The sequence below is a fragment of the Mauremys reevesii genome, linkage group 1 (assembly GCF_016161935.1).
Source record: "Mauremys reevesii isolate NIE-2019 linkage group 1, ASM1616193v1, whole genome shotgun sequence".
NCBI lineage: Eukaryota > Metazoa > Chordata > Testudines > Geoemydidae > Mauremys > Mauremys reevesii.
The window spans coordinates 167572285-167598519 of record NC_052623.1 but is presented as its reverse complement, the minus strand read 5'-3'; the positions used below and the strand labels follow the sequence as shown (position 1 = coordinate 167598519).

Genomic DNA, 26235 nt, shown 5'->3' with positions numbered 1-26235 from the left:
TACAAAGAAGGCTTGTGTCCAGAGTCACACCCCTAAAGCTGTCCTTTTTATACCCAACCTGTTTACAAGGAAAGAGGTACTGTATGCAGCCTGTGAGGCTATTCTTAACCAATCATCTTTCTACCTTGTTTTTCCTGGTACCACACGGTACCCCTTAGCTCTTTGTTCTGGACTCAGGAATTCAAGGTACCAAGAGCGTGATGCACCTCCTAGGCTTGTCCCATATATATTGTCCTTATCTTTGGGACATTCCAATGAGAGTAACTCCCTGCCTGTTTCTACAGTAGAACACCCCATATGTGCTGATCCTGAAAGTTTTCCTGGCTAATGCAAGGTGTTATGGGATACTTAGCACAGGTGAACAAGATTATAGGAAGATACAGGCTACCATTCCAGGCCATGTAACTGCTAGAGGTGTATATACAAGGGATGTTATATGTGTTGTTAGAGAGCTTATTCCTTCACTCTCCCACTTCCCTGGTCCTTCTCGCATGAACAGAGAGCAACAATACCCGAAGTCCGAAGGTGCAAACAATTCTGTGTTTATTGGGGTGAACTTCCAGCAAGCTTAAATTCAAGTTCATTTTTCCTTATTTTCGAATCCAAACTTAGTTCCTGTTTGCCTTTAATTTATATAGTAATATTCACAGAATCAGAGAGAGACCTTGCAAATAAACATACAAAACAATACAGAAGCGAGGATTTCACAACTACATCTATACAGACATAAGGATTCTCCAGCTGTCTATTAATAAGTAAGTTCTTACCAGACAGAAAACTATCAAACTAAATTTCCGTTCATATCTTCTCGGCTCTTCCCTTTCTCTGGCGGTAATAAACCGGATCACCTCCTAACAGCCCCTGGTTGCCTTATTTCAATATGACTAAACAGGGCCTCAGACTGTCCCAGTGAGAGAAGGCCCTTATATAGATAGACAATGATTTTAATTCTTTCTTTTATACCTCTGTAAGTAGCTAAGGGATAAGAATACACCTGCATTCTTAAAGTATAGGCCTTTGCAGACAGGCTTGAATATCTATATCGTAACGTGTTAAGCACATACTATCCATATTAATATATGTAATTTGAATCATACCTATTGATCATGCAATATATTAGCCCAGCATATATAGGTGCACACTTCAGAAATAGATTTAACCAGACTGATCCATAGTTATTCCCTGGGACTCAGTAGCTGTGAAAGTGGTGAAAAGCCATCTGGGACCCTCCCACGCTCTGGTCTGATAGCGAGCCCATCTCAGCCAGTCCCAGGAATCTGGCCCAGTAAATCTAAGGGTGTTTCAGAGAATCTGCCTTGAGTCTCAGTTAGTGCAACGTGAGCATTGGAGGGAGCAGAGGAAATTGCACATTACACCAATGTAGCATATGCCTAGGTGTAAACTCTAGCTCGAGGAGACATACCCAGCTGGCATCTGACCCAGCTGGCATGCCAAAAATTGATGTGTGGCTGCGGTTGACCAAGTAACCTGCCCCGACTCCGATCCGTCCAAAACCACAGGTATGGACTCAGGGCAGCCAGTCCCTCCTGCCTCCACGGTGACACACATATTTCTAGCAAGATGAGAGCTAGCGCAATTATGTCGTCTCAAGCTGGAACATTCACCTTCCAGCCCCGGTGCAGACAGACCCGTAGGCCCGCCGGACTCTCCTAGCCCCACCCAAGTTCAGCCCACGGACTTTGTTCCACTCACCCAGTGGATACACATCACCTCAGTGGCTCAGATGCTATCAGGGCAGTAGGTCAAATTCTGAGGATTTTGAGCTTTGCAGCCTCCTAATCTTCGATAATTTAGACAGGAAGCCAAGTTGACTCATGTCCTGTTACATTATATCGTATCAACCAACAGTACTACACACAGGAAAGCACCGTCTTCTCAGCATGCCCTGCTCTCCTCCCTTCTGACCTACCACTCCTCCCAGCCCCAAAAGCATTTACCTTGCTGAGTACCTGATACCCTATGGGGGAAAATGACCACAGTGCAGAGGGCCTAGCACCACTTCACAGAATCACTGAAATGTGGACTTGAAGGGACCTCAGAAGGTCAAACAATCATCACCGTGTGCTGAGGCAGGACCAAGTGCACCTAGACCATCCCTGGCAGGTCTTTGTCCAGCCTGTTCTTAAACCCCCCAATAACAGGGATTCCACAGCCTCCCTAGGTCACCTGTTCCTGTGCTGAACCATCCTTAGACTTAGAAAGTTTTTCCTAATATCTAACCTAAATCTCCCTGGCTGCTCATTAAGCCAATTCCTTCTTGTCCTACCCTTGGTGGACATGGGCACCAATTGATCACAGTCCTCTTTATAACGACCTTTTGCATATTTGCAGATTATTATCATGTCCTCCATCAGCCGTCTCGTCTCTGGACAAAACATGCTCAGTTCTTTCAACCTTTTCTCACAGGTCATGTTTTCTAAACCTCTGATCATTTCTGTTGCTCTCCTCTGGACTCTGTACAATTTGTCCTCATCCTTCTTGAAGCGCAGCACCCAAACCTGGACACGGTTCTCCTGCGCTGAGTAGAGGAGAACAGTCACTTGACATTTGCCTTTTTTCAATAGCATCGCACTGCAGACTCACATTTCATTTGTGGTCCACCAGAAAACTTATACCCTTTTCTGCAGTGTGGCTGCCGAGCCAGTGAGTCCCCATCCCTCCCCTGCAAGTAATGACTTCCAATTAGCTTTGCACCCTCCTTGTGGTAGTTTCATCTAGTTCATATTTCCTTAGTTTGAGTAGGAAATGTCATGTGGGACTGTGTTGAAAGGCTTACTAAATTCAAGATACATCATGTCAACCTCTTCCCCCACAATCCACTAGACGTGGTACCCAATCAAAGAAGGATATAATGTTTGTTTGTCAGGTCTTGATCTCAGGGCCGGCTCTAGGTTTTTTGCCGCCCCAAGCAAAAAATTTTTGGCTGCTCTCCATCCCAGCCCTGGGCTCCCCCCCGCACACCGCTGCTGCCCCAGCCCTGGGCTCCGCCCCACATCCCTCTGCTGCCCCAGCGCTGGGCTTCCCCCTGTCCCCCCCCACCAGTGCCCTCCTCCCACCTCTCTGCCGCCCCAGCCCTGGGCTCCCCCGTTCCCCCCCACCAGTGCCCCCCCACACCTCCTGCCACCCCAACCCTGGGCTCTCCTCTCTGCCCACCTGCACCCTCCTTCTGCCGCAGCGCTGGGTCACTGGTAACTCGCTCCCAAGGGGGGTCATTCAGCAGGAATTTTGGATGTGCACAAAACACAGACAGGATTGGGTCCCATATGGTTACAGAACATACATAAGAACATAAGAAAGGCCGTACCGGGTCAGACCAAAGGTCCATCTAGCCCAGTATCTGTCCACCGACAGTGGCCAATGCCAGGTGCCCCTGAGGGAGTGAATCTAACAGGCAATGATCAAGTGATCTCTCTCCTGCCATCCATCTCCATCCTCTGACGAACAGAGGCTAGGGACACCATTCTTATCCATCCTGGCTAATAGCCATTTATGGACTTAGCCACCATGAATTTATCCAGTCCCCTTTTAAACATTGTTATAGTCCTAGCCTTCACAACCTCCTCAGGTAAGGAGTTCCACAAGTTGACTGTGCGCTGCGTGAAGAAGAACTTCCTTTATTTGTTTTAAACCTGCTGCCTATTAATTTCATTTGGTGACCCCTAGTTCTTGTATTATGGGAATAAGTAAATAACTTTTCCTTATCCACTTTCTCAACATCACTCATTACTATTTGGGGGGAGGGATAGCTCAGTGGTTTGAGCATTGGCCTGCTAAACCCAGGGTTGTGAGTTCAATCCTTGAGGAGGCCACTTAGGGATCTGGGGCAAAAATTGGTCCTGCTAGTGAAGGCAGGGGGCTGGACTTGATGACCTTTGAAGGTCCCTTCCAGTTCTAGGAGATTGGTATATCTCCAGTTGTTATTATTATTATTTATTATTACACAATTGCAATGAATCTTACAAGATATGCCCCAGTATCAGTAGAAAAGTTATGATTTGCTAAGTATGATAATCTTGTTTATATGTATGTATCGTCTTTGCATTGTGAGTTATAAATGTGTGATATATCTGTGCTGTGTTTCTGGGTGGCACCCCCAGACAGATTGGCATCAGCACTATCTAGTCTGTTTGATGGCCCATCAGGGGTAATCAGCTATACCAGCATTTCTCAAACTGGGGTTTGCAAGGGCATTCCAGAGGGTCTGCAGGCCCCGCTGGCCAAGTCCTCCACCTCCCTCCCAGTGCCTTCTGCATGCTGTTTAGCGGCTTGCAGGAAGCGCTGGGAGGGCGAGGGAGAGTGAGGGGCGGGGATGGGGGGTGCTCGGGGGAGGGGGAAGAGAGAGGCAGGGAAGAGGAGGAGCAGGGGTGGAGCTGGGGCAGGAAGAGGTGGGGAGGGGTCTTGGGGAAATGGATGGAATGGGTGTGGGGCCTAGGGCTGAGCCAGGGGCTTGGGGGTCTGCGAAAAATTTTAAATTAAAATGAGCAGGGGCGGCTCTAGCTTTTTTGCCACCCCAAGCATGGGAGGCAGGCTGCCTGCGGGAGGTCCGAAGGTCCCGTTGCTTCGGGGTACCCACTGCCGAATTGCCGCTGAATCCACGGGACTGGCAGACCTCCCACAGGTGTGCCGCCAAAGGCTGCCTGACTGCCGCCCTCACAGGGACCACCAAGCCGCCCCCTGTGGCTTGCCGCCCCAGGCACCCGCTTACAGCGCTGATTCCTGGAGCCACCATTGAAAATGAGGTCCTCAGGTCACTAAAATTTGAGAAATGCTGAACTCTACAATGAACACATTGAGAGAAGCCAGGGGCTATGCCTATGAGTCAGCAGGACATGTAGGGACTATGCCCATGTGCTGTGAGCTTGTGTTTGGGACACAGGAAGTACAAGCCACATGGGAAAGGATATAAAAAGGCAGCTGCATCACCTCCATTTTGCCTTCAATCTTGCTTCTCACATCTGGAGTAATTTCTCTGCAAACTGAAGCTTTAAACAAAGGTCTGATAGACACAGCTAAGCTGTAGGTATGTTCCAGAGGGACTTTACAAGCCAGCAAACTCACCAAGACTGCTAAGAACCTGATATATGGACCTTGAAGCCATATGTATCGGATTGCTTTGATCATTTAACAGCTCTCTTCTCTTTCTTTTCTTTTCATTTATAATACAACCTTTAGTTTTAGATACAAAGCAGGGGTCGGCAATCTTTCAGAAGTGGTATGCCAAATCTTCATTTATTCAGTCTAATTTAAGGTTTCGTGTGCCAGTAATACATTTTAACATTTTTAGAGGGTCTCTCTCTATAAGTCTAGAAGTATCTGAGGCTGGCAGCAGGCTGAGCAGGCCTGGGAGCCGAGATCTCAGCTAGCAAGGGGCCTGTGGCCCGAACCCCAGACAGTCAGTGGGCTGAGCGGGCTGGCGGACAGGACCCCAGACCGGCAGCGGGCTGAGCGGCTCAGCCGCTGGCTCCTGCCAGCCGGGGTCTTGGCCGCTGGCCCCGCTCAGACTGCTTCTGGCAGGGGGTTCCGTTCACCCAGACCGGCAGCGGGCTGAGTGGGGCCAGCGGCCAGAATCCCGGCTGGCAGCAACATCCCAGTAAAAATTGGCTCGCGTGCCGCCTTTGGCACACATGCATGAGGTTGCCATCCCCTGTACTAAAGGACTGGCTGGCAGTGTGTATTTTGGGTAAGATCCAAACTAATATTGCCTTGGCAATGTGGCTGCCCCTTTGGGAATCAGAAGACCATTTTGTTAAGTGACTAGAGTTTTAAGTAACTTCTCACTTTACTGGACCTCTCTGCTGATTGGGAGCCAGAGACTGGAATGCAATCAAGGGGGCTGTGTGAGTTCTTTTTTTCAGCTTCTCGATAACCAGTGTGGGGGATCCAAGGCACAGACTGACTGGTTGGTGATTCTAACTACAGTGTTAACCACCAGTTCTGGGGGAATCTGCTCTCCTTTTTGCAGCCTGCCCTGACCTTGGCATTGTCAGTGTGGGCTACTCTAGGCACCTCAGATCACAACCCCAGCCCTGCCCCCTTGACCCTGACCCATCCTGTAGGCCACAGATTATACCCCGAGGTTCCGACTCAGCGTTCATTCAGCAAAATTCCCACTGATTTTGCTCAAATCAGGAGCTCAGAGTTCAGCCCTTTGATCTGAGTCTGACAATGAGATACCTCCACTCCGCTGAGACCCATAAGGAGTGCGAAGCTGGAGAGATGGTCACAGCTGCAGATGGTGTGAGTGCTGTTCGTGTGGAGAATGGTGCAGCCATCCTCAGCCCAGGTGCCTTTCCCAGCGATGAATTTCCAGTGACCGCAGCGAGTCTCTTCCTCCTCTTTCTTTGCCTGGAAAGAAAAACACCCCATCATCATCCTCACTGGATCATGGGGAGAACACTGTTTCTTTTGTCACACATCTCTAATAGACCATCATAAACCTGAAATCACCAACGGCTTCATGGCTCTCATTGTGCTGCACGTAACAGTCATTTGGGACTTCCCACTGGCAGTGGAAATACAAGTGAGATCCTTCAGCTCCAATAGCACAAGCCCACGATCCCAGAGCTAAAGTAGTAATTCCCTTAACTCTGAGCACTGTAGGGTCTATGACACACAATTTGAGCCATTAAAAGGCATTCACACACACACCTACAAATACCCACATGCACTCTAGTGAGTTCATCACTTTATCAAAGAAGGCACCATCTCATGCTGTTTCCCTGAACTCTGCTATCTATGGGGCAGTCCCCAAACTGTGGGGTGCACCACCCTAGGGGGACATAGAGGAACCTTCTGAGGGACACGACAAGTCCTGGGTCAGCCTCAAAGGGGGGCGGAGAGAGAGCACCACCCAGCCCCTACCCACTCTGAGCTCTGCTCTGGTCCCACCAGTAGCCGCATCCCCGACTTCCAGCCCCAGGCCTGGCACCATCCCCAACCTCAGCATGGCTCCACTCCCAGCCCTAGCCCCTTTGCAGCTCCACTCCCGGCACAGGGCCCAGCTGGGGGGTAGCGGGGGGAGAGCTGGGAGCAGAGCCACACCTGGCCATGGGTTCGGCTGATGGCCCCCACTGCAGCTCGGCTGCTTCTCCACTCCCACCCCCAGCCTCGGCCCCCAGCCATGGCTATGGCCCTGCTCCCAGGCCCAGACCCAAACCAGTACTTTCCCCTGCCCCTGAGCCGTGGCCCTGCTCCCAGCCCCGTTTCAGAGGGAGGGGCCTGGATAGCCATAAGCAGGGGGGGCGCGACCCTCAAAAGTTTGGGAACCACTGCTATAGGGAGTTGCCTTCCAGTTGTTCCTGCTCTAAGGGATGAGCCAGGCACAGTTGTTACTCTAGAGCATTTTACATGATGAGTCATAACCCAGTCGGGCCTGGTGTGAACCCTATGTAACGTCCTCCACCAAAACAGCCCCCGTGTCAGGACTGAAGAAGCTCCCTCTCTTTCTCAGATAACTGTTTCTCAGTCCAGAAAGGCAACAGAACTCAAATGCCCTGCACGAGATGCACCTTTTAAGTGACCAGCTGGAGCCCCGGACACAGAGCAAAGTAAAAGGATCGACACTCACCTGTCTATGGCGCAGGGTGAAGTTCACAGGTTTGGAGATGTTCATGAGGCTCCCGTTGCCAACAGCCCCACTCACCACCCTGGAATTCAGGTGACAATTCCTCAATTTCTCATCAGCCGTTAGATCTCCCTCGTTGAAAAATCTCTTGTTAATGATGGAGCCCAGGGTGGAGTAAGAAATAAAAGCAACAGCCCAGGAATCTGAAAACATGAAATGATGCCTCATCATAGAGACAGGGACACTGAGACAAAGAAAGAGCAAGCCAGGTGCCAAAGGTCACAGCGAGTCTGGGGCAGAGCTGGGAAAAGAACCCAGGAGTCCTGGCTGGCAGTTTGAGCTTTAACCACTGGAGTATGTTGCCTCCTCCCTCTTCTTCCACAGAAGCCCTTCTGTGCTGGAAAAATCCAGAGTGCTCTATGCGAGTGTGATTCTTGAAGTGCACTAACATACATTAAAGCACACTAGGGAACCTTTAGTGCACACTAGTAGGGTCTATGCAGACCGATTAATGCACAGTATGGTAGTGCTCTTTAGAAATCATACCCCCACACTGCACATTATCCAGCTAGGTAGACAGTTGTAGGTGAAAGGCACTGAGGTGAAGCCATAGTTTTTCTTGGTTAGGAGAGGCAGAGGGGTTGGCTAGTGAGGAGTTTTCCCTGGTGATAAAGAATTAAGAACCAGTCCCAGTCAGGTCCTACTGGCCTGCAAATTGGAGTAAAACTGTTAAATATTATCCTGGTTCCATTCCCGGAAGACATGTACGTCAACCGGGGGCCTAGCTGGGCTCATCATCAGGACATCATGTGTTGGGTCAATGGATCTCTGATCTTTCCATTCTCTGGACCAATTCACATGCCTGTCAAAGCTTCTCTCTTCTCCATGCCCCTCCCCCCATTGCTTGGTTTTCATGCTGAGAGCCAACCAGGAATGAAGGGCTCTGAGAGCTCAACGGCCTGAGAAACACTGGCTCAGCCAACAAGGTCCACACTAGTGTCAGGATAACAGAGGCGAGCGAACCAGCCTGGGGCGAGGGGAAGGGGAGAACTAGGGCTGGGGTTTGGTGTCTAGCTACAGGGCGAGTGCCTATGAAGCACCAGGATGGTACCTTCTGTCGCTGCTCTGGTGACCGTATCGCAGTGAATGTCCATTGCCTGCTCCTGAGCTCTCAGCGTGAAGACCTTATCACAGGGACCTGCAGCCAGCTCAACATGGAGCGTCTCGATAGCTGGGGAGGGAAATGGCAAAGCCTCTTGCTGCAAGGGCAAGGCAGGTTTGGAGCTCCACTCTCTCTGAATCCCACCAGCCCCTCCCCTTTCTCCTCACCTCCATTTCTCTGTGTTTCCCTGAGCCCCTCTGGCTGACCTATGATCCATCATCACTTTGTCCCCATGAAAATGCCACTGTGCCAAGAGGCAGAAGGCAACTGTGCCTCCCCAAACAGCCTGGCTTGGCCCCACCCATGCTCCGCCCTCAGGCCTCCTCTTGCCTGCTTCCAGTTCCCTTCCCGCCTTTCCGTGGCTGAGAAGCTGGGGCAGGCAGGCTGGGGCTGGTGCTCACAAGGGGCCGCATCACACCGCCTGCTCATCCACCCAGCACTGGGGTTGGCTTGAGGATGATCCAGCTGACCTGTGTTCCAGGGCTCGGGGCGCTTCCGCTGCGCTGCCCGCCTAGCACTCCAGGGCTGGGGTAGCGCAGGGTGGAGGGATGGGTTTCTCTGGGCTCCAGCGGAAGAGATGGGGTGGAAGAGGAGGGGTGGGGCCATGGGCAGAGAAGGAGGGGCCGGGGGCTATTCTCTCCTGATGGCTAGCCTCTCAATGGCTCGTTCACCTGCCACCCAGGGCTGGGTTATAAAACCTGAGAGAGGGGCAGCGAGGATGCAGTGGTGTTCTGTATTGAGAACAGTATAACCCCCTAACTCACAGCCACCACAAAGCAATATGGGAGCCTTCCATCCTCCTCACCCATAGATTCTGTTGTCACAGTCTGGGACGTATTCTTCGGAGACCTCAAAGCAGCTGTCAGTGCAGCCAATTCCACACTCTGCAGGAGGAACGTCACGGCAGAGGCCACCTCCCCCTCGTTCTCCTTCCCACCAGCACTGAGGATGGAGCTATTCAGGAAGGAACCAAAGGGACGAGCAACATCCTGGGATTGTGAAAGAAAACACCCTGAGAAGGAGGGAGGATTTCAGTGGTTCATGAGCCACATTATTCAGACTCCCAGGGGAACAATGACCCTCTTAGGGACATACGGGTTCATAGTGACCTTCCCCACTCGGAGGGACTGCAGCATTCTCGAAGAGGGAGCCCTTTGCAGAGCGGGTGAGTCTACTGCAGCTTGCTCAGGACTCCACAGTAAGCTGAAGCCAGGGTCGGGCTAACACCCTGTGTCATTCACTCCTCATCCCTGGTCCCTTCAGTGTAGGTGGCAGAGAACATTGCAGCAAACCAGCAGGCATCTAGGTCCTCTCCGTGTTGCCCCCGGAAGCAATTTGGATCTTCCTAGGACCATTAGGGACAGAACCCAGATCCCCTGCCACTTCAGCTAGAGAGCATGCACATGAGCACACACCCCTGTTCTGAAAAGCAGCTACAGTTCCCCCCAAAGTGAGACTGCTATTCCTGTGCTCAGGGCATTTGCCCATAGAGCGCCAACACCCGTAGGGGCAGAACCTCTGACCTGCAGCGATACTGCTCTGTCCCCTGCACACATGGTCTCCAAATTCACCAAGGTTGAATTCACAAAGGAGCAAAATTCACTGTTGCTGCCCTGCAGAGCAAACAGAGGAAATGGGTTATTTCAGCAAGCATGGAAACGCCACCCAAAATTAAGGTCAATGGTTCCATAGAGTGATCTTGCTTTGACCTATGGCTGGCTGGCCGTCCCACTGGAATGCCCACAGATTAAGACATGTGAAGGCTCAGTGTGGTGAAGCCCACAGACACGCTGATATTTCACATAGTATTGAAGCTTTCATGCATATTAATGAATTTCTCCTTCCCTTCCTCATGGGGATTTGTAAGGATTATTTTGCTCCTTCTACAAATGGGGAACCGATGCATAGAGTGACTGAGCAAATTGCCCAAAGTCACACAGTGAGTCTGGGGCAGAGATGGGAACCGGATTCTGACTTCCTGTATCTCTGGCTGATGCCTTAACTGCAGAACTCTGATGTACAGTGGGGGTGTCATACACCATGATACGGTCGAGTTTTCAAAAGCACTTTGTGTTGGACTGATTCTGCTCCCACTGAAGTCAATGGTAAACCCTGGATAGACAGAGAATCCTCAGGCTCAAAGGCTCAAAGTTTTCTGTGTGCTCTTTGTGAAAACCCTCAAAAACCCAAATAAACCCCTTCCATGTACCTGCAGAAAGACATCTTTGCACCTCTTCAACTGCTCTTTTATCTGTGGAGTCTCAGTCTGACATTGAAAGGTAACATCTAGCAACAGAAAGAGAGGCAGGACAATTACATCAGGTCAACATCTGCAGGGCTAAAGTTTTCAAAAGTATCTCATGATTTGAGACCCCTTAAAGGGCCCTGATTTTCAAACGTGCTGAGCGGTCACCCTCTGACAATCAGCCCCCTTTAAGGTCTCAGGTTAGGCAACCAAAATCACAAGGCAATTTTGAAAATCTTGGCCTAAGTGACACCCCTAAGGCCACACACACAGGGACTCTAGGACAGAGCTGGGAACAGAAGCTTGATCACTTGAGTCCTAGCCTAGCATTTTAGCCACAAGGGGCGTCCTTTCTTCCTAGCACAATACAAAGTTGATGATCTACTGAAACCCAGCAGGTGTTTTCTCCCTTTAACGCCATTGATCCCTTAAGCCCTGTCTATCTGACAACTTTCAACTGAGTCTGTAATCAGTTAGCAATACATTCGGCCCTGAAAGCCTGGTGTGTGTCCACACATCATCACCTGGTTAATACTCACTTAAGCTTTGTCTGTGTATCTCATTGATCAGTGTGTGTTATGTGTCCTCTAGGAGCTGGTCCACCACAGGTCTGGTTCTGCTACAGCTCCTAGCTATGGGAGTTCGTCTCTTGGCTCAAACAGTGGGGGTCATGCAGTTAAAAAGGTCTTGGGTTTGATCCATGGTGATAACCAAGCTGACTGTTGTTACATCTGTACTCAAGAAGTTTCCCTTCTCAGGAAATGTTCTAACCCTGCTATTGTACTTCTAAAAGGCCTGAGTCTCATCAAGGTATGTCTACACTAGAAACGCTAAAGTGGCGCAGCTGCAGCTGTGCCACTGTAGTGTAGACGCTGACTACAGTGAGTCAGCCACATCACTGACTACAGTGAGGGTCCAGCCACTGTGGGCACATTCTCCACAAACCCTCCCGGCCAGGAGTAAAATCCATGCAGGTGGCTGAACAGCTGCAGTTTGCCAAGGTGGGAGGGGGCCATCGTTCACCTGGGCTGAAGGTCCAAGCTCACGTGTGGGCTGCATTGGGAAGGCCCATGGCAGCTTACAACCAAGGCATTGCCCCTGCCCTGGGGACAAGACTTACCTGTTACCAGGGGTGTTGTGGGGAACAATCCAGTGCTCGCTGACATGGAACAGGATAGAGAGACCCTGCCAGGACTCCCTAAGGGAAAGTCCAGCTGTCAGAAGGGGGAACCCTCAAGCACACAATGGTGGCAGATCCCAGGGAATGCCATGAGGTCCTATTTAGAACTGGCCTTTCAGAGCTGGGTAACCTGGACTACGGTGCATGTGGCAGTGGGGGTGGGGCTTATGGAGGCAGAGTCCCGTGATGCAGGCACGTCCTATGCAGAAAGCATGTGGGAGCTGTCTGAAGGGACTATCTGGCAGCCTGACATGGGCCATGCTAACTCCTCATCCTGGTGTATATGTACTAACTCCTCTCCATTTCCGTCTCATTGTCCAGTCTTGGTGAGGCAGGCCAGGATGGAAACCAGCAAATGCAGGCCGTGAGCACCTCAGCAGCAGCATGGACTCCGAAGGGTCACTCCTGGAGAAATGGTATGAGGCCAGGACACCATGGGAGTGGGACTAAACTGTTATAAGTGTCTGGGAGGTGGGGAAGGGTCGTGATATAACATTAAGTTTATCACAAGAGCCCCTATGTCCCTGCTGTACTGGGTCAGCCCTGAGTCTTACTGTACTCATGTCTTGGGCATGTCTTGTACTCCAGGACATTTGCTGTCTGGTCTCTGAAGGGACTAGTTACTAAGGTACTTGCTCAAGGCACACTGCTTTCATGAGCAGAACGTGTCCTGTAGCTGGGAGCCAACAAGCCCATGGAATGAGGGAGCAGTCGAACGAAGATCCTAAATGAGAGTGGACTCCAACAAAGCTGCTCCCTGCCCAAAGTGAATGTTACTGAACTAGTGTCACTTCCTGCAAGCTCGGTGTCCTAGAGGACTTTCCTTCACTAGAAACAGGCTGATGTTCCTTTTGAATCAGAAGCTCTCTGGGGCTATATAGTGCACACTAAAATAGTGCCCTCATGTATAGGTAACATGTGACCCTAAGGCCTGGTCTGTGTACAGATCTTGTACTGGGGCAATTAGGACAGTGAGGGGTGTGACTTGTTAGCACTGTAGTCCCCAGTACCACCCCTAGAGTGGATGTAGTTCTACATCTTTATACCAGTAGAGTTTATTCACCTTCTCATATAGGAATCGCTATCCCAGGACTAGCATTCCTATACCAGCATAACTGCCTCAACACTAGGGTGCATCACTTTAACTGTACTGGTATAGCCGATGGCTCAACCCTTTGATTCGATGCCTTGGCTTCTGACTCTGGAAACATGGTCTTCAGCTTCTGTAATCTTGACATAACTCGATCATGGCATGTGACATTACAGCAGGACCTGCTGTTTATAAATGTAGTACCTTCCCCCGCCTATAGTCTGTCATCATTCCTGACTCTCTCTCTCTCTCTCTCTCTCTGCAGGATCTCTCTGAGGCTCTTGCTGTGGGAAAGAGCAGCCTGGAGAACAGTTGAAGCTTTTAAACTTGTAGATTTCCCCAATAGCCATTTTAGACATGTTCTTAGTGTCCAGACTGAGAAATAAAATGTCCTTTTGTATCAATAGTGAGTTGCGTTCTCTGCTTCCAGAAGAGACCATGTCAATGGCCTGACAGGTGCCCCAGTGCCACATTAACCCTTCTGAAAAGTGCATTTCCCATCTACTCTTCCTTCCCAACAGAAGTGGCTTGGATGGAATGAACCCTTCATTGCCTTTGAGGAGCGATTAATAAGACTGGGACTTTTCCTGAAAAGAGACAACTAAGGGGGGGATATGATAGAAGTCTATAAAATGATGACTGGTGAGGAGAAAGTGAATAAGGGAGTATTATTTACTCCTTCTCATAACACAAGAACTAAGGGTTTCCAAGTGAAATTACTAGGCAGCAGGTTTAAAACAAACTAAAGGAAGTATTTCTTCACACAACACACAGTCTCCTGTGGAACTCCTTGCCAGAGAATGTTGTGAAGGCCAAGACTATAACAGGGTTCAAAAGAACTAGATAAGTTCATGGAGGATAGTTCCATCAATGACTATTAGCCTGGCTGGGCAGGGATGGCATTCCTAGTCTTTGTTTGCCAGACGCTGGAAATGGACGGCGGGATGGATCACTTGATTACCAGTTCTGTTCATTCACTCTGGGACATCTGGCATTGGCCACTGTCAGAAGACAGGATACTGGGATAGATGGACCATTGGTCTGACCCAGTATGGCCATTCTTATGCCTCTTAAGATCTAGTGGCCCCGTATAGCCTGACCTAGTTATCACAGGTCAGGAATTTCACTGTTACCCCATATCAAGCCTAGTAACCTGTTTGACTAAAACATCTTCCAAAAGGCCTCCAGCCTGGCTTTGAAGACCCCCCCAGGAGAAGGAGAATCCATCCCCTTCCCGTGGGAGTTTATTCCAAGGGGTAATCATCACCACTATGAAAAATGTGCCTTTTTTCTAATTTGAATCTGTTTGCTTTCACCTTCAGCTACTGCCTCTTGCTCTAGCTTAATCCCCTAGACTGAAGAGCCCTTTAGATTCCAGTATCTGGGGGCAGGTCTACACTACGGGGGAAAATCGATATAAGATACGCAACTTCAGCTACGTGAATAACGTAGCTGAAGTCGAAGTATCTTATATCGAATTACCTACTGTCCTCACGGCGCGGGATCGATGTCCGCGGCTCCCCATGTCGACTCCGCTACTGCCGTTCAGGTTGGTGGAGTTCCGGAGTCAACAGGAGCACGTTCAGGGATCGATATATCGCGTCTAGATGAGACGCGATATAGCGATCCCCGAGAAATCGATTGCTACCCGCCGATACGGCGGGTAGTGAAGACGTACCCTGAGATTCCAAGGGAGGTATGCTGACACCTCAATCGTGTTGATAAGCTGAACAGCCTGAGCTCCCTGGGTCTCACTGCAAGGCATCTTCTCCAGCCCTTGAACCATTTTTGTAGCTCTTTTCTGCACCTTCCTCCATTTTTCAACACTTATTTAAATTAGGGCTGTGGATTAATTGCAGTTAACTCACGATTAACTCAAAACAATTAATTGTGATTAATCGCACTGTTAAACAATAGAATACCAATTGAAACTTATTAAATATTTTTGATGTTTTTCTACACTTTCAAATATATTCATTTACATTCAATTACAACACAATACAAATATATTCATTTACTTTCAATTACAACACAATACAAAGTGTACAGCACTCACTCTATTATTTTTATTACAATATTTGCACTGTAAAAATGATGAAAAAATAGTATTTTTCAGTTCACCTCATACAGGTACTGTACTGCAATCTCTTTATCATGAAAGTGAAACTTACTAATGTAATGGGTTTTTTGTTGCATAACTGCACTCAAAAACTAAACAATGAAAAACTTTAGACCCTACAAGTCCACTCAGTCCTACTGCTTGTTCAGCTAATCACTCAGACAAACAAGTATGTTTACATTTGCAGAATATAATGCCGCCTGCTTCTTGTTTACAATGTCACCTGAAAGTGAGAACAGGCATTTACATGGCACTGTTGTAGCTGGCATCCCAAGATACTGGTGTTGGCCCTGCTTTGAGCAAGGGATTGGACTAGATGACCTCCTGAGGTAGGGTGACCAGATGTCCCAATTTTATAGGGACAGTCCCGATTTTTGGGTCTTTTTCTTATATAGGTTCCTATTACCCCCCACCCCCGTGCCGATTTTTCACACTTTCTGTCTGGTCACCCTATCCTGAGGTCTCTTCCAACCCTAATATTCTATGGTTCTATATTTACAGTCCAGGTGCACTAAAGATTCATATGCCCCTTTATGCTTAGGCCATCGTTCCAGAGGACATGCCTCCATGCTGATGACGCTCGTTAAAAAAATAATGTGTTAAATTTGTGACTGAACTCCTTGGGGGAGATCTGTATGTCACCTGCTCTGTTTTTTGGCCTGCATTCTGCCATATATTTCATGTTATAGCCGTCTCAGATGATGACCCAGCACATGTTGTTCATTTTAAGAACACTTTCACTGCAAATTCGACAAAAGGCAAAGAAGATGTCTAAATGTGAAATGTCTAAAGATAGCTACAGCACTCGACCCAAGATTTAAGAATCTGAAGTTCCGTCCAAAATCTGAGAGGGGTGATGTATGGAGCTGCTTTCAAAAGTCTGAAAAGAGCAACACTCTGATGCGGAAACTACAGAACCCAAACCACCGAAAAAGAAAATCAACCTTCCGCTGGTGGACTCTGACTCAGATGATGAAAATGAACGGTCCGTTCTGCTTTGGATCATTATTGAGTAGAACCCATCATCAGCATGGATGCATGTCCTCTGGAATGGTGGTTGAAGCATCAAGGAACATATGACTCTTTAGCACATCTGGCATGTAAATATTTTGTGACGCCGGCTACAACAGTGCCATGCAAAGGCCTGTTCTCGCTTTCAGGTGACATTGTAAACAAGAAGCAGGCTGCATTATATTCTGCAAATGTAAACAAATTTGTTTGTCTAAGCGATTGGCTGAACAAGTAGTAGGACTGAGTGGACTTGTAAGCTCTAAAGTTTTACATTGTTTTATTTTTAATGCAGTTTTTTTGGTACATAATTCTATATTTGTAAGTTCAACTTTCATGAGAAAGAGATTGCACTCCAGTACTTGTATTGGGTGAATTGAAAAATACTATTGTTTTTTACAGTGCAAATATTTGTAATAAAAAATAAATATAGTGAGCACTGTACAAATTGTATTGTGTAGAATATGAAATTTGTATTGTGTATGAATATGAAAATGTAGAAAACATCCACAAATACTCAAATAAATGATATTCTGTTATTGTTTGACTAATTTTTTTAATTGCTTGACAACCCTAATTTAAGTTTAAAAAAAAAAAAGCCAGCTGGCTGTACTGGATGCAATATTCCCATATCTGTCTCACCAAGGCCAGTTAAAGAGGTAAAATCACTACTCCCTTTTTTAAACAGACATGGAATATATTAGTCCTCTCTGCTGTAGCATCACAATGGGAGTTCACGGGCTACTTCTTTTCGTCTAAGACCTGTAAATCCTCTTCAGCCAGTGCTGTCCAGGATCCAGTCCCCCATTCGGTAGGTATAGCCTGCATTCCTTGTTCTGAAATGGCTGTCCCTTGCATGTGGCTGTAGTAAAATCAGTGTTGTTTGAAGGGGCCTGTATTTTCAGTCTTCTGAACATATTGTCCCATATCCTCTAACAGTGACTTGCTTTCTTCCTTTGAAGCTAGTTGCAACCCTGCAGAGGCTCTCACTTTTGGATGGTGTCCACACTGTGCTAAAGCCTCTTACAGGTAAAGTGTTCCTTGCTCCCCCCTCCCTGCAACAAGACAGTGGATCTATTAACTGGGCTGTATGCAGCATAGTCTCATTTGTCACAAGCTGCTGTCCCTTTGTGTGAGAGCTACCACTAGAGGGTTGCATGCATCATAGCTTCTGTAGGCTGAGTTCATTGTGAACAGCAGTGACTCCTTGGGTGCTCCCACTTCTTCCCCTACCAGCTCTGTGTCATCCTCTCATTCCCCTGCACTTTAGCAACTCCCTAAAGCCCCACTTGTGACAGGGGCTGTGTGTACCCCATACCAGAGTCCCCCATGCCCCTTCCATGCTGGAGTCCTTAATTCTCCCCCCCATGGCAGAGGTTGTGTGCGCATGCTCCTCCTCTCCCAATTGCATTCAGAAGTTGTGCTCTCTCCAAACAGATGCCATCAAGTTGAGTGCAGTGTTGTAGCCATGTTGGTCCTAGGATATTAGAGAGAAGATGGGTGAGGTGATCTCTCTTACTGGACCAACGTCTGCCGGGGAAAGCTTGTCTCTTGACTCACCACCTTGCATGTAAGGCCTTGCAAACTGGGCCAAAAATCACTTAGTTGGACTCTTCTTTTGCTTTAGCTATAGCCTGTCTCCAGGGTGGGTTCCTCTAGCAATGATCAGCATCACAGGGCTCCCTGTTGAGGGGGCAGATCTCACATAAACAGGGAAGGAAACTGGCTGTAAAAGCAGCCCTGGCTGGGCAGAGCGGTGCAATCTTGTTCTGGTATCTCAAGTGGATGGGAGAATATTGCGTTTCCTCTAATTTGCTTCTTGTCCACACGATTGTTGCCGGCACAGAGGGCCAAGGACAGCAACAGTGGGGGTTCGTTGCCCGGTGTGCGCCGCACTAATTAACACACCAGGGTGGAGAAACAAACCAGGTTTATTTGAGCCCAAATAAGGTGCAAGGGAGACATAGCAATCTCAAATCCTGCACACAGATACAAACAGCTCTCTCTCTCTTTATACATAACTTCAGCTAAGCATTCCCATCACCCCCCACACTCCTCCCCCTTACCCCCCCTTCTTCCCCCTCCCGTCTATTTTCTATAGCAAATACATCATGCAAGTAGCCATTACACTAAGCAGGTTAAATCATACTTGGCAAAACCACTTTAGCTCGTTAGTACCTCTTCTGTGAACAGTTATCTGTACTTTCCCACTGTGGGGCTACGTTCTCATGCATATAACTTTAATTACAGCATCTGCTTTCCGCCTATCTTATTTAGTATTGGCTACATCTAGTGTCAAGCAGCCTTGCAGCTGCCAGTAGTCAGCACATAACACAAGAGGTTACAAAAGTTTAGTAAGGCTAACAAAAGCACTTTACATAAAGGTACTTTGGGTCACATAGGCCCAAAGCCATCCTCCCGAGTTACCTAGATTTATGCCTAGTGACACCAACACTATCACTATTCCTTTAGCAGATTACTTAGCTTCCCCTATGTCAGATCCTGTGGAACCATGTGCTGTGCCCTAGGGAACCCCTCAGTGTGCCTGATCCAAAGGGCTCTGTGATGTTCTGTACCTCGTGGGAACACCCTACACCCCCACATTCATCCTTTTAATATGATTGTGTGGTACCTAATGCAAAGTTTGTCATGTCGGGTGTCTTCAGAAGGCTCATGATATACTGAGCATTGTTGTTACGGTAATGTCATAGTAATCATTGTTATAGGTTGTAATTTCATATATATAGTTTTGAGGCTGAAAATGTGTCCTCATGGCTTAAAGCAAGCCCAGGCAAAAACTCCCCAAGAGCAGAGGGGCAGTTCACACCTCATCAGGGCATGTATGGGACAAACCCAGCCCAGCCTCACAGGAACAAAGGACACTGGCCTAGGCAGCAACAGAGGATCTGTTGGACTCTCAAGTGAGTCACCCCCTTCCTTTGGTCAGTTTGGCACAGCGATGAGGTAATGCTCACCTGACTCTGAAGGGGACAGGGGAACAAAGTGAAGAGGGAAGAAATAACATGATAAAAGGGAGAGGCATTTGCCTTGCTCTTCCTCTCTATTCCACCTACATCTACAGACATCACCATCAAGCGACTGAAGCACCAATCAAAGAGGGGAGCCTGGCTGAAAGGGCAACCAGCCAGCCAGTGGTGAGAAGTATGTACGTTTGTAATGGCAATGAAAGTGTTAAGATCGGTTTAGAATGCGTTTTGCTTTTATTTCATTTGACCAAATCTGACTTATGTTTTGACTTATAATCACTTAAAATCTATCTTTGTAAATAAATCTGTTTGTTTATTCTACCTGAAGCAGTGAGTTTGGTTTGAAGCGTGTCAGAGACTCTCCTTGGGAGAACAAGCCTGGTGCATATCAATTTCTTTGTTAAATTGACAAACTTCTATAAGCTTGCAGTGTCCAGCGGGCATAACTGGGCACTGCAAGATGGAGGATCCTAGTTGTGTCTGGGACTGGAGATATTGGCTAGTGCCATTTGGTTGCATAATCCAAGGAGCAGCTTATGTGCCAGAGGCTGGTTGTGAACAGCTCAGGAGTGGGGGTTCTCACAGCAGAGCAGGGTAAGGCTGGCTCCCAGAGTCAAGGATTGGAGTGACCTAGCAGATCACTGGTCCAGATAACACCAGGGGAACGTCACAGGCACCCACTCTTCCTCAAAGGTAAGTCCAGTGGCCTCAATGCCTCAGACTGAGCCTCTGGGCTCCAGCATGCCTGTCAGTCCCCTGTGCCAGCTAGTGTCTCTCTCCAAAGGCCAGCTTAGATCCTAGCCTGCTGTCACCCCTTTTCCATTGTCTTCCTGCTGCAGCTCACGCTGAGCTCACATGTTCCACCTGCCACAGGTCCCTGGGCCATCCTGTTGTCTGTCTGGGTTTCAGCCAGTCCTTAATCTATTCATGTCACTCCAGGCAATTGTGACCCAAGCACCGCATGTCTCCTGCTCTGCTGCAGTTGCATTTTGACCCTTCTGCACCCACTGGGTAGCAACCCCTACTCAAGTAAGTCCATGCCCTGCCCCCATTCATGAAAATATAACCGAAAATTCCCACTTGGCCACACCCTGCAGCAGTCTCTTCTCTAGCTCAATCTTTTGGTTTTTACTGTATTCAACACTGTCACAAATGCCTCAAACTGCAGGGAGGTGGTAGCCAGTAGGGGCTGAGGCAGCTAAGCAAGGACCCTTTGCACTGTGCTGATTGGCTGTTTGCTCCAAATCCTTCCACCCACCTCCCCACTCTTCACCTCAGCTCCACTCCACAGCTTCCCTGCCCTACTTACCCCCTTCTCTTCTGCCCTGTTCTTTCCAGGGAGCTGCTCTCCTCCTCAGTAACTCCCCCCTCCCAGGAGAAAAAAACAGCCTGGCACTAATGTGCCATTTGCTCCCATCGCCTTGTTTGTTCATAGAATCATAGAATCTCAGGGTTGGAAGGGACCTCAGGAGGTCATCTAATCCAACCCCCTGCTCAAAGCAGGACCAAACCCAACTAAATCATCCCAGCCAGGGCTTTGTCAAGCCTGACCTTAAAAACCTCTAAGGAAGGAGATTTCACCACCTGCCTAGGTAACCCATTCCAGTTCTTCACCACCCTACTAGTGAAAAAGTTTTTCCTAATGTCCAACCTAAACCTCCCCCTCTGCAACTTGAGACCATTACTCCTTGTTCTGTCATCTTCTACCACTGAGAACAGTCTAGATCCATCCTCTTTGGAACCCCCTTTCAGGTAGTTGAAAGCAGCTATCAAATCCCCCCTCATTCTTCTCTTCTGCAGACTAAACAATCCCAGTTCCTCAGCCTCTCCTCATAAGTCATGTGCTCCAGCCCCCTAATCATTTTTGTTGCCCTCCGCTGGACTCTCTCCAATTTATCCACATCCTTCTTGTAGTGTGGGGCCCAAAACTGGACACAGTACTCCAAATGAGACCTCACCAGTGCTGAGTAGAGGGGAATGATCACATCCCTCGATCTGCTGGAAATGCCCCTACTTATACAACCCAAAATGCCATTAGCCTTCTTGGCAACAAGGGCACACTGTTGACTCATATTCAGCTTTTCGTCCACCGTAACCCCTAGGTCCTTTTCTGCAGAACTGCTGCCCAGCCATTCGGTCCCTAGTCTGTAACAGTGCATGGGATTCTTCCGTCCTAAGTGCAGGACTCTGCACTTGTCCTTGTTGAACCTCATCATATTTCTTTTGGCCCAATTCTCTAATTTGTCTAGGTCCCTCTGTATCCTATCCCTACCCTCCAGCGTATCAACCACTCCTCCCAGTTTAGTGTCATCTGCAAACTTGCTAAGGGTGCAGTCTACACCATCCTCCAGATCGTTAATGAAGATATTGAATAAAACCGGCCCCAGCACCGACCCTTGGGGCACTCCACTTGATACCGGCTGCCAACTAGACATGGAACCATTGATCACTACCCGTTGAGCCCGACCATCTAGCCAGTTTTCTATCCACCTTACCACCTTGTTCTACCCCTTCCCCACCCTGTGTCCGTCTGGTCTGCTTAGAGCGTGAGCTCTCCTGTGTGTGTACAGCACCTTAGGCACTACTGTCATAAACAGGGCAGTTCTCAAACAGAACAGGCTTCAAGGAAATGAGCCTGTCTCAGAATGAGGTAGGGAAAGGCATCATTTAAGAAAAAAACAGTAGAGGCAGTTTTCAGAGTTGTAGCCGTGTTAGTCTGTATCCATAAAAACAACGCGGAGTCCTTGTGGCACCTTAGAGACTAACACATTTATTTGGGCATAAGCTTTTGTGGGCTATAACCCACTTCATGAGATGCATGGAGTGGAAAATACAGTAAGCAGGTATAAATATAAGTAGAGGCAGAGAAATCGCATGAAGTGACTGGCATCAAAAGCTCTGTGAAGGCAGCTGCAAGCCAGGCCTCTAGTGCTCCTTCTAAGGCGTGGATCCTCACCTAGTGTAAATTGAGCGGAGGATCTGCTCCAAAGTGGGTGGTGCAAAGATGTATGAGACAAGCACAACCTCCTTCAGCTGGAAGCTTATGGCAACGCAAAGGCCTTGAAGCCTCTCAAGCACCCCTGTGAAGAACAGTCATAGGGTGCACTCAGCTAGGCAGAGGAAGTGGGATTTCAGAGCTGACCCAGCCCCCCGCACTCCCCATCACAGATTTTAAAGGCAGAAGAGATCCGGTTTATGTCATCTAGTCTGACCTCCGGATAACACAGGCTGGGGCATTTCATCCAAGAACCCTGGTACTGAGCCCACCAGTGAGGGTACTATTATGGAACCTTCATATAAAACATGAAGATTCCCCTCTGATGCTCACCAAAAAAATCCCCCATCTACAACCTAAGCCCCAGTTTTCACCAGGGCTTGCCCCCTTGTGGGAAGGGTATGGCACTGGAGCAAGAGATGAGTATGTGTGTGACATCTTTTATTAGAAAAATGTTCCCACCAAAAAATGGTGTTTTTCGTGGGAAAATGTCACATTTTTACAGCCACTGGTTTAGTTTTAAAATTTCCCAATTTTTGTTCCATTTTTAATTGTATTTTCCATTTTGGTTTTTGAAACCTGACAAATCTAGATTTTATTTATTTTTAATTCTTGTTTTCCTCCCTCCCCCTCTCTATTTTCTCCTTTTTCTCCACTGGAAAAAAAAGGGGGGGAAGGGAAGGAGGTAAAGAACTTAAACTGGAGGAAGTATGATCTTTCCCTTTTCTATTTTTTTTCTCTGCTGGAAAAAAAATGTATGCATTTATTTGTAGTACCTAGGACCCCTAGTCATAAAATATCAGGGTTGGAAGGGACCTCAGGAGGTCATCTAGTCCAACCTCCTGCTCAAAGCAGGACCAATCCCCAATTTTTGCCCCAGATCCCTAAATGACCCCCTCAAGGATTGAACTTGCAATGCTAGGTTTAGTAGGCCAATGCTCAAACTGCTACACCAGGGGTCGGTAACCTTTCAGGAGGGCTGTGCCGAATCTTCATTTATTAACTCTAATTTAAAGTTTCATGTGCCAGTGATACATTTTAACATTTTTAGAAGGTCTCTTTCTTTAAGTCTATAATATATAACTAAACTATTGTTGTATGTAAAGTAAACAAGGATTTTAAAATGTTTAAGAAGCTTCATTTACAATTAAATTAAAATGCAGAGACCCCTGGACTGGTGGCCAGGATCCGGGCAGTGTGAGTGCCACTGAAAATCACCTCGTGTGCCGCCTTTGGCACACGTGCCATAGGTTGCCTATCCCTGCACTAATCTATCTCTCCCACTGCTGTGCCAGGGGCTGTACAAACACCATGAAGAGACACTCCCTGACCCAAAGCACTACATTCTTGTGATACTGGCAAACCAGGTGCCAGCTCATTCCAAGGCCCCCAAGCATCAAATGCACAGCTGGAAACCAGACTGGCTTATCTGTGTTAGTATTGTTAAAATAGGTATTAGGTTTATAGAGATGTGTTTAGTGTTTGGACTGTATGAAATGCTTGTAAGTGCTGCCTGCACTAATTTCACTTATCTGTATCCCATGTTATAAGGTAATATGTAAGTATTTGCTCTGTAACTATGAAAGTGTTTGCTATGAAACTGGAAACCCTCAGTCAGGAGAGAAGCATTACAAAGTGTGAGATACTAGTTTACCACAAGAGGTGTCATCTCCTGTGCAACAGCCATCAGACAAGCCATTGTGGAACAGCTGTGGACAAAACTTTGTTGATTGTTCCTCATACACCCACAAAGAGGAGATATGCACAAACGCTTGTCCCATTAGTTTGAACTCTTGGGAAAGAGAATAAAAATGCCTGACCAGAAGGAACTTTATCTCTATGCTGTTTGAACTTGGAGAAGCAAAGACTTCTAAACATAAGCAAGAGATTCCTAGCTGTTTAGCTTTGGTTAGCCCTATAGGATACACAGAAGCTTCTATAATACACAAGCTCTATTACCTTTAGAACCTAAGACTGTAACTCGTGTATGTTTACCTGCTTTAAGCCTGAAAATAACTCTCATTTCTTTTCTTTTTCTTAACTAATAAATCTTTAGTACATTTATGATAGGATTAGCTTCAAGCATTCTGTGATAAAGAATTGGAAATGCAGTTGACCTGGGGTAAGTGACTGGTCTTTTGGGACTGGGAGTAACCTGAATATTGTTGTGATATTTTGGGTGTGAGGACCCATCTATCACAAAAGCAAGTTTGCCTTGATGAGATGATAGAGCTGAGTCCCCCAGGGAACTGCAGGGCCGCCCAGAGGATTCTGGGGGTCTGGGGTCTTCGGCAGTGGGGGGCCCTTCTGTTCCGGGACCCGCCGCTGAAGTGCCCCAAACACCCACGGCGGGCCTCTCCCGCTGCCGACCACGCCAATGCGGGACCTGCCTCCGAAGACCGGGCTGCACTTCGGTGGCAGGTCCCGCTTTGGCGGTAATTCGGCAGCGGCGGGGGGCCCCGCCGCGGGTCTTTGGGGCACTTCGGCGGCGGGTCCTGGAACGGAAGGGCCCCCCGCCGCCGAATTACCACCGAAGACCGAGCTGAACTTTGGCGGCGGGTCCCACTTCGGTGGTAATTCGCTGGCGGGGGGTCCTTCCGCCCCGGAGCGGAAGGACCCCCCGCTGGCTAAGACCGGGAGCGGAAGAAGCTCCTGGGCCCGGCCCCACAAGAGTTTTCCGGGCCCCCCGGAGTGAGTGAAGGACCCCGCTCCAGGGGCCCTGAAAGACTCTTGTGGGGGCCCCTGTGGGGCCCGGGGCCTGGGGCAAATTGCCCCTCTTGCCCCCCCCTCTGGGCGGCCCTGGGGAACTGTCATGTTAAGGCTGTTGTAGCGGCTGAGGAGTTCACATGTGAACATGGTGAAATCTCAGTCTAGAACACACAACCAGTCTGGGTTTGTGCCCTGCTTCTTCACAGCCTGCCCAAGATCGGAAGAGAGACAAGGTGGGTGAGGTAAGATCTTTCATTGGACCAACTTCTCTTGGTTATTACCCTGCCTGTGAGTCACTCCAGACAGCTTGACAAATCTAGTCATAGAACTGTAGGGCCGGAAGGGACCCCAAGAGGTCATCTAGTCCTTCCCCCATGCAGAGGCAGGATTAAATACACCTAAATCATCCCTGAGAGGTGATTGTCTAACCTGTTTTTAAAACCCTCCAATGACCATTTCCCTAGGTAACCTGTTTCAGTGCTTAACTAGCCTTATGGTCAGAGTTTTTCCAACCTCAGTTTCCCCTATTGCAGACTAAGCACATTACATCTTGCCTTGCCCTTGGTGGACATGGAGAACCATTGATCACCACCCTCTTTAAACAACCTTTTACATATTTGAAGACGTATCATGTGCCACCTCAGTGTTCTCTTTGCCTTTGTTTCATACCTTTTCTCCAAGGATCTGAAAATTCTTCAGACTCTAGTGAATGGCCTACCATTCTCCCCGAGTGGTACAGGAGACTTAATGTCCCATTTGACAGAAGGGTAGACATACAGAGAGGCCAGGTGTGTTTTTAACACATGAGACAGTAGTCATGCTGAGCTGCCTGGCACTGTGCTGTAATCACTGGACAAACACTCCCACCATGTGGTGGAAAGAAAAGTCCTGATGATTAATTAAATTTGAGCAGAGTCCTAGTTCCATATTTAAACATGATTCTTCTTGAAAGTCTTAGCACTCGTTTATCATTTGCATTTTGAAATTACTGGAGCAGCAGGTGTCATGGAGTGAGATTGAATATTTTGAAACCCAGTGATGCAAAAAGAGGAAGATTACCATGCATAGAGCAGTGGGCCCCTGTAATTTTATTTTGACACAAAACTGTCAGGTTTCTTTTCTCCAGCTTTAGGTTTTATTGAATTGCAATATGTA

The 26235-nt window shown here is 48.2% G+C and overlaps 1 protein-coding gene across 1 annotated transcript; it reads right to left on the bottom strand.

Annotated features, from left to right (window-relative positions):
- Positions 1-1532: 1532 nt before the first annotated feature.
- On the bottom strand, positions 1533-12158 carry LOC120407695 (adhesion G protein-coupled receptor E3-like). Its single transcript, XM_039543615.1, has 8 exons — positions 12113-12158; positions 10957-11033; positions 10271-10360; positions 9553-9736; positions 8697-8816; positions 7589-7788; positions 6196-6366; positions 1533-2534 (listed from the first exon to the last, which is right to left on the bottom strand). The coding sequence occupies exons 1-8, from the start codon at positions 12156-12158 to the stop codon at positions 2184-2186; spliced, it is 1239 nt and encodes a 412-aa protein (XP_039399549.1). The 3' UTR covers positions 1533-2183.
- Between the last annotated feature and the right edge of the window lie 14077 nt (positions 12159-26235).

Coding starts and splice junctions, on each gene's coding strand:
- LOC120407695 (XM_039543615.1), bottom strand. CDS start 12,158: ATGTCAGCGAGCACTGGATTGTTCCCCACAACACCCCTGGTAACAG. Junction 8,817..9,552: donor TGTGACAACAGAATCTATGG/GTGAGGAGGATG, acceptor TTCCCTCCCCAG/CTATCGAGACGCTCCATGTT. Junction 6,367..7,588: donor TCACCCTGCGCCATAGACAG/GTGAGTGTCGAT, acceptor TTTTCTTTCCAG/GCAAAGAAAGAGGAGGAAGA.